Source organism: Oryzias melastigma, linkage group LG6 (genome assembly GCF_002922805.2).
Source record: "Oryzias melastigma strain HK-1 linkage group LG6, ASM292280v2, whole genome shotgun sequence".
NCBI classification, from domain to species: Eukaryota; Metazoa; Chordata; class Actinopteri; order Beloniformes; family Adrianichthyidae; genus Oryzias; species Oryzias melastigma.
The window spans coordinates 1,494,165-1,502,402 of NC_050517.1; the positions used below are offsets into that span (position 1 = coordinate 1,494,165).

The 8,238-nt window shown below is 45.7% G+C and overlaps 1 protein-coding gene across 1 annotated transcript in view; it reads right to left on the bottom strand.

The window, feature by feature from the left end:
- The window catches only part of mtfmt (mitochondrial methionyl-tRNA formyltransferase), a 7,617-nt gene extending 5,146 nt beyond the window's left edge, over positions 1 to 2,471 (bottom strand). The window contains exons 1-3 of the mRNA XM_024282526.2: positions 2,167 to 2,471; positions 1,901 to 2,098; positions 1,599 to 1,721 (exon numbers count right to left, since the gene is read on the bottom strand). Of these exons, the coding sequence (XP_024138294.1) occupies positions 1,599 to 1,721; positions 1,901 to 2,098; positions 2,167 to 2,324 (479 nt within the window). The 5' untranslated portion in view covers positions 2,325 to 2,471. The remainder of the gene's footprint in view (positions 1 to 1,598; positions 1,722 to 1,900; positions 2,099 to 2,166) is intronic.
- Positions 2,472 to 8,238: the final 5,767 nt, after the last annotated feature.

Below are 8,238 nucleotides of genomic sequence, written 5' to 3' on the forward strand. Positions count from 1 at the left end.
GTGGATGGACTCAAAGTTTTTTTCGGAGTTGCCAGCGGAACTATTGGAGCAGAAGATTCGGGAGAAGAGCCACGCTGTTGCATTGTATTGGAGCACCGACTCTAATCTGCCTGGAAACAAAGGTGCACACGCACAGACTCACTTTCACACCAAGGAGAAATGTTGTCCTAGAAAGACACAAGTCTAGGTTACGTGCTCAAAATCAGATGAAACGATCGAGGCGTTTGTAGATGCACTGAGAGAGCTGGATGAACCCTGTGATGTCGGCGCGCTAGAGAATGACTGCGAGATCAGATAGCGGAGAAATGTGCGATGAAGCGACTCCGAGACAAGTTATTGGAGGAAGACGGAGTTCAGACAAAGCACCGTCGATTCCTCGCGCTTTTGAAGCTGCGCCGGCAGAATCAAAGCTTTTCACGTTCTGGTCACAGAACGGGGGACGCTCAGGTTCACTTGACAAAGAGAAGTTCATAAGAGTGGACCAGGAACTCATGGGGTTTCCACGCGGTTTCTCAGGACGGTTCGGCGGAGCGGCATTTCCACATTCAAAACCCGCCTCCATCCCGAAGCCGCTGGGAGACACAGTTCTCCCAGGAGACAGGGTTCTCTCCGGCGGGTCTCTCACGCAGATCCGCCGGACGGATGGCGGTCCGAAACTCACGACGTAACAAAGCACCCCCGCGCACGTGCGCGTGCATGCACGTGCGCTCACACATGAGAGCTGTGAATCGGCTTTTCTACTCAGAGAAAAGAGTTCTCTCTCGGAGATCAGCTGATCGGTTCTGTTGGAGCTCCAAAGTCTGCCAGACCTCCATGATGACCTAAACCCAGCGCAGTAATGAGACTCGATCAGAACCAGTGTTTACGTGCAGCTTGATCGGGTCAACGGTAGAACCCACCCGTCTCGATCGGAGAGACATTTGGGTCTGAACGGGTCTGATCGGACCCGAGTGTTCTGAACGGCGAGTTTACATGACGCGTTCCTGTTCTGATCCGGCGTTTGTTCCCATTACTTGGGGCCATGTAAACGGAGCCATTGTTCTGCTTCTCCTGAAGCGCGTTTCAGTTCGACCACTAGGTGGAGATCGCGCTATAGAAGTACAGATTATTCTAGAAGGAGAAGAAAAAATGAAGTTTTAGACCAAAAACAGTTACTTTAAAAATGTTTCCTTAAAAAAGTTTGTAAAATTCATGTCTGAGTTCATTCAGTGTGTTTAGCTCAACCGACCGTTAGCATTAGCATTAGCCGTCCTATGGGGAATTCCATTAAACGTTAGCATCAAGCTAGCTTTTTGTGCCAAATGGATTTATTTCTTTTATGAATGGATTATTGATCCAATAAGCTTAAATGGATTCAAACGGATTAATCGATGTTTTCAACCCAGATCTACTGAAAACAGAGAAATGTTCCGAACTCAGAAACCTTCAGGACGTCCTCAGTTACCGTGGTCAAGAACCAGATGACCAGCTGCTGGTTCAAAGGGTTCTGTTGTGGAGGGGGCGGGGTCAAACGACCTTGCTGCAGGTAACTCTGCCTCGTAGGGCGTTTCAAAGGGACTTTGTGGCGGCGTGCTGAAGAACTCAGAGGAACACTTTACTTGTGGGGAAGGATCTGGATGATGGTGACCCCCGTCACGGCGTCCCCCTGCAGGATGGTGTGGAAGATGGGGGCGGGGCCTCTCCACCGGGGCAGCAGGCTGGGGTGGACGTTCAAAATCCCACTGAAAGGACAGGAGCACACGCGTGATCAGGAACACGGGACGCCCCACCACAACAGGCGGACCGTACCAACCCCCGCTGAGGGGGTTCTCTGGACCCCACCGGGCCTGAAGGGGCTGGCACAGTCTGCCTGCTGTGGGCGGAGCCTCTGAAGCTGGAGGAAGATGCTGAGGATGCTCACTGCGGGAACTGCTGGATGAGGCTCTCCTGCAGCAGACAGCCGAAGGACACGACCACGCCCACATCGAAGCGGCCCCGCGCCAGCTCCGGGGGCCAGCTGTGGACGGTCAGCCGGTTCTGGCGCGCGAACCTCCTCACCGGGACGTCACCGGGCAGGGTCACCACCTCCACGCTCCGCACCAGCCCCGCTCCAGAGCTCCTGCGGGACAGCAGCGGGATGACGGCCGCTCGGCGCGCGCACCCGCAGCTCACGCGCTCGGAGCCTACCTGCTGCAGGTGAGGGCCCTCAGGGACTCCACGGCGAACTGGTCGGTCCCGAAGAACAGGAGCCTCCACGGGGGTCCGCCGGAGGAGAGCCTGCGCTGGAGCGCGGCCCCCGGGAGCGCGCCCAGGAGCGCCCCCGCGGCCCTCCCGCTCCCCCACATGGCGCGGTCACAGTCCGGATCCGAGCGCCGCCGCGCGCGGGTTCTGCCAGGAGGACGCGGCGTCGGCACAGGGCGCCGCCATGATCCGCGCTTCTTCTGCCGCACGAGCGCGGCGCCACGCGCTTGCTCCCGCGCGGTACCGCCCCCTACCGGAGCTGGAGCGAGGCTGCCGCCGGAACCGGGAGGCGGAACCCGGAGAGGTTACGGGTTCGATTCTGTGTTCTTTGAGGAACCGACTGTTCTCAAACACACCTGAGATCTCAGGTGATTCCAAACGGTTTAGACTGTACGAGAATCCGGTTCCGGGGGTCCAACCCAACAAACGTCAGAACCGTTTGAACACCTGAATCCGAACCACAGTTTCATGGTTTTCAGCTTTCGTTTGGTTCAGAAGTTCAAACAGATTTTTTATTTTATTTGAATTTTGTAAAAAATATTTAATATTTTAAATGTAATCTACTTCGTAAAACAGATCATTTTAATCCATTCATTCATCTTCTTGACCACTTCTTCCCTTTCGGGGTCGCGGGAGTGCTGGAGCCTATCCCGGCTACTGATGGGCGAAGGCGGGGTACACCTGGACAGGTCGCCAGTCTGTCTCAGGGCAGATCATTTTAATCTTATTCAGTATTCTGGATATTTAACAGAAACTCAAGAAGTTGGCCCTGTGGTAGAGTGTCCGTCATGAGTTCAAGTCCAGGCTGATCCCCGCCGCAGACAGAGGGGGATCCACGGCGGTCCTCTCCCATCACTGAGGAAAGTCCACACCTCCTGCAGTGGTTCTTTAGTCAGTGAAGGTCAGGAGGTCACGGTGATCCTGACTGCAGCAGATTCTAGTTGATCTTCTATCTGTCAGAGATCTGAGTCCAGGTGATCTTTTTAAATCTGTTCTGTTGGGATCAGAAGAGGATCAGTGTTTCCCTTTCACGTTTTTACACTGTTGGGTCATGTAAACATGTCTACTTTATAAATAGGAGGGGCGAGATGCTGGCGAGAGCAATCAAGTCGAGTACTTTCACACAAGACCAGAACGAGTACAGCTGCTAAGAGGAGAACGTTTGGTGAGCAAAGGAACTCTCAAAGAAATGGCTAAAGCTAAAGAAGCCCCACTTACACGTGACTACCCACCAAGACATCATGGAGACCAAAGGGGACCAAGAAGACCTCAACCTCTCCTGCTAAAACCCAGGGCCTCAGAGAAAACAGAGGGGAAGAAGATCTATCTGTGATTCCTGAAAATAGTGACTTGATTTTGCAGCGGTCGAAAGCTTAAAGGAGGTGATAGAAGACACACTCTCGATCTCCAGCATCGCCAAAGCTGCTGATTAGGGAATTAGGGAATGTAAGGAAAAATGTGAAGTGATGGAAAAGGAGCTAAAACAGCGTAAAACTGTGAATGAGGAGCTCCAAAGAAAAGTTACTGAAGCCGATAGAAAAGCTGCTGATGTGGACACAAAAGAAGATGGAATCTTGAGAAGAAAACACGTGGCAAAAAGTTGTAAACATCGTGGGGATTATTTTCCACCCTTGAAGGAGAAGATGGATCTCATTTTGGACGCAGTGCTCCGCATTGGTCAGAGCAACTCCACCCGCCCCAGACACATCACCCTCCAGTTCAGGGACGAACTCTGGCGCTCTACTAAGACGCATCCCATCTGAACATTCGATTGCAGAGGACCTCACTGAAGAAGATAAAGAAGCACGGCTTGCTGTCTGGCCAAAAGTGGAACCGGCTCAGAAAGCTGGGATGAAGACAGTGTTCAGAGGGCCTCACGCCTTTATCAATGGTCACAAAGTTACTCCTTAATGAAACCTTGAAGTAAAACTCAAACTTCATGTTCGTGAGATGATCTCATCTGGTTGAACTTGGAGGTTTTGCTACTTAATAGGTAATTTAGTTCTACAGGTTTTCAATCTTTGACTTTATATTTACTTTTTTTCTGTGTTTCATGTTTGAGTTAAAAAGTGAACTTTCTTTGATTTCTTTAAATGCAAGGGGTTTAAGAGACATAACCAAAAGGAAAAGTATTTCTTTATTCTGTAAAGGGAAGAATGCAAATGTTATTTTCTTACAGGAAACACGCTCAAAGGTTGAAGGTTGTGACTTCTGGTCAATGAGGAGACGAAGCTTATTTCTGTCATGGCTCCTCAAGGTCAGCAGGAGTCGCTGTTCTGCTAAAAAACTTTCAAGGTCAAATCATTTCTCATCACAGACCGACACGGTCATTGGGTAATTCTTGTGGTTAACTTTGACACGTTCAATGTAGTTTTGATAAATGTTTATGGGTTTAACAACCTGAGTCAGAACAAGTTCATGTTAGAAGATACAGCCCAGAATCTCAACCACATCAAACATTTCCAACTAACAATGGGGTGAGTGGAGGTGACCTTAACCTTGTTCAAGATGAATATTACCACAAATGGCCCTCAACATATTCTCTGAGTCATCCTAATGTAACTTTCAATACATTTAGTAATGAGCAAAATGTGGTAGATGTATGGCGTCATCTCAACCAACGATCAAATTCTCGTGGTTCAGCTCTATAATAAATCAAGACTTGATCACTGGTTTGTTGGAAACGAATTCCTAACTAGTGATATACACTCTGACGTGTCTGTTGCCTCTCTGACTGATCACAGTCTGATTTATTTACAAACTAAACCCTAAAACCGAGAGTTTGGAATGAGTAAATAATGGAAGTTTAATTCCTAAACAAAAACTCTTATTGTGAACAAATAAAATCCTTACTGTCAAATATTAAGAATCAAATTGAATTAGATACCCCCACCAAAAAATGGGAATTATTTAATTACAAAACCAGAGACTTTACGACAAAAAATATGATTAATTCAATATTAATAAATGACATTGAAGTCACTGAAGAGAAGTTGATTTCAAAGGAAATACATAGATTTTATGAAAACCTCTACACCTCCAAATGTTATGAAGTAAATTGTCAAACTTCCTTAATGGAATCCTTTATTGAATCCTATATTCACAAAATTGATGATAATTCCAAACAAATGTGTGAAAAAGGTTTAACAGCAGAAGAGCTTGATAAAGCAGCTCCTGGTCCAGATGGCCTTACAGGAAAAAACTTTTATCAACACTTGTGGGAAGACATAAAGGAATTACTACTTGAAGTTTTCTCTGAAATATTTGAAAGTTGTGTCCTCCCCCTACAATGAGACGAGGTGTCATTATTTCTAATCCAAAACCAGATAAAGACCCCAGAATTATTGGGAATAGGAGACCAATTACACTTAGAAATTCAGATTACAAATTATTAACTTACATTTTCTCAGTACGTCTTCAATCTGGAATCTGAAATATTGTTACAGAAATCCAATCTGGATTCTTAAAGGGAAGATCAATCCACAATAACATTAGATTAGTTTAGGATATTCTTCAATAGAGAGATTTAATCGTAAATAATGGTTTTATCCTTTTCTTAGCTTCTATTAAGCATCTGATTCTGTAGAACATAATTTCATATTTGCTGTTCTGGAGAAGTTTGGTTTCAGAGTTAAATTTATCAACTTAGTTTGTATCAGAACATCAGCGGTTGTGTTTTACTCCCTAAAGGAACTACTCCTCCATTAGATATAAATGTCAGTATTCCTCAGGGTTGTCCTATATCGCCTTACCTTTTTATTGACGGAAATGTATCTAAAACATTGTGGAGACATTAAAAAAATGAGACCTCTTTGATACAGAAATCATTATAAGCCAACTGGCAGACGACCCTGTTCATAAAGATGACAAGTTCAAATAGTTATTAATACCATTAAACGTTTCTCTGCTGCCTCAGGACTAACATTAAACCTAAAGAGATGTGAACTCTACCAATTCATGACACACATCTGAAGGCCATTTCTAATTACCAAGTGTTACTTTATTGGCAGTTATTGTATGTTCACTACTCACCTCATCTAAACATAAACAGAGTTTACATTCTAATGATGAGAAAACATGGCCGCACGACCAGCTGCGTGAGCAGGTCCTCCTACTGATTTAATGATTTAACGATTTATACGTTTTCCTTTTCTCTTTGGAACTCTTTCTGATCCATTTTCCCGTTTGATTCTATCCCATATTCATTTTGGAGTGTTCTGTGAATCTGAGTTTTGATTTGGCTACTGACAATGGCTAAACGCCAAGATTTCACTGACGCCCTCCGACGACTGCAAATGGACTTAATCTCCCACTTTGACTCTAAAATTGGTGAACTAAGTCCACACTTATCACCATGACTGGGTCTATTCAAACCCTCGGTGAGCAGGTTTCTCACATTGAAAGCCGGATTAGTACTGATGAAGACAACCTGACTAACCTGGAGGCCCGTGTCAAGACTTTGGAGAGCGACAACACTCCTTCGAGATAAGGTGGATGATCTCGAGAACAGGAGCCGCTCATTCAACCTTCGTTTTCTGAGGATTCCAGAGCGGGCTGAAGGCACCGATCCGGTGGATTTCATCCGACGGCTGATTCTAAAGCTCTTTGGCGGCGATAAATTCCCAGCGCCGCCAGTCATAAATGCTCTTTGGATTCCCACTTCAACATCCCCCAACTCCAAAACTGGGAACAGGCCGATGCTGGTTACATTTCGAAACATCCAGGACAAGGTGAAGATCCTCCGATTCGCCCGTGAAAAGCAGGAGCTTCAGTTGGACGGAGCAAGATTCTCCATTTATCCGGACTACAGTGCCACTCTGCTGGAGAAGCGGCGTCGGTACGAGTACGACACAATCAAGCGGAAACTCAGAGAGAGGAAAATTCAGTACTCCCTGCAGTACCCGCTGTACTTGGGATCAACATCGACGGGAAAACTACGTTGTTTCGCTGTCCTGTGGAGGCTGAAGTGTTCCTCCAAAACCTGTCCGTCTGATCTTGCTGATATGGTGACTAGCTTGCTTTTTTTTCCTCCACCTTGTGACTGGTCAAAATGGTATTTTTTTTTTTCTTTTTTCTTTGCGGGACTGAAAACATTATATAGTGTTCCTAAATAATTATTGAAAAAATATTAAATGCAGACCGAGCTTGGCTCGAGGAGTTCTTATTTTGTCATTTGCTGCGGGATGTCTGTCCAGGGGCCCGTTTCTAGAAGCAGGTTTTGTTGGAACTCTGAGTTTGTGAACTCCAAATTCAGTAAAACTCTGAGTTTTCGGTTCCAGAAAGAGAGATAACTCAAACCCGGGAAAGTGGGTCAAACCAAGCCCGTTCCAAGAAGCGGGTTAAGCTGAACTCAGAATCAATCACTATGGTAACTGAGTCTGTGAACGAAACCTGGTCGGTAGCAGGTTTTCTTCAGGAAACTTAGAGTTCTCTGAGGTCTCCGCCCCTTTTTAAAGTGAAAGATGTTCAAATATGAGTTCCTCATTAACATTTAGAGAACATTCACGTTAGAGACGTCACGTTTCCACCACGTAGAAACCAGAATGACATGTTCATTCATAGAGGATCATGTAGAGAGGAGGCTGATTAATCCAGAGGAAATGTTATTTACGTCGGTAGAGGATTTGGAGGACACGAGTCGACTGACTGCAGTTTCCTGATTCATTTTTATTTCAGCGATATTATAAATAGTGAGTTTTTCCAGGGACTCGATATTAAGAAATACAGTTTTCTTTTCCTTATTTTAGACCCAAAACAATTGAAATTATGGGATGTCAAACACCGAGAAACCATCTGAATCCATCTACCGTCCATTGCTGGTGTCAAACTAGTAGCTCTATTGTCAGCAACGCTGCTTCCCACTGCGGAGTTTGCGAGTTCGATTTCCGGCTACGGAATTTGTTTTTATGCTTAAGAAAAGAATTCGGCGAATAGTTTTTAAGTCTTGAGAATTAAAATTAAATAAATACTTTTTAAACATATGCAGCTACAGTTTCTTTTTAGCGTGCAGTGATATCC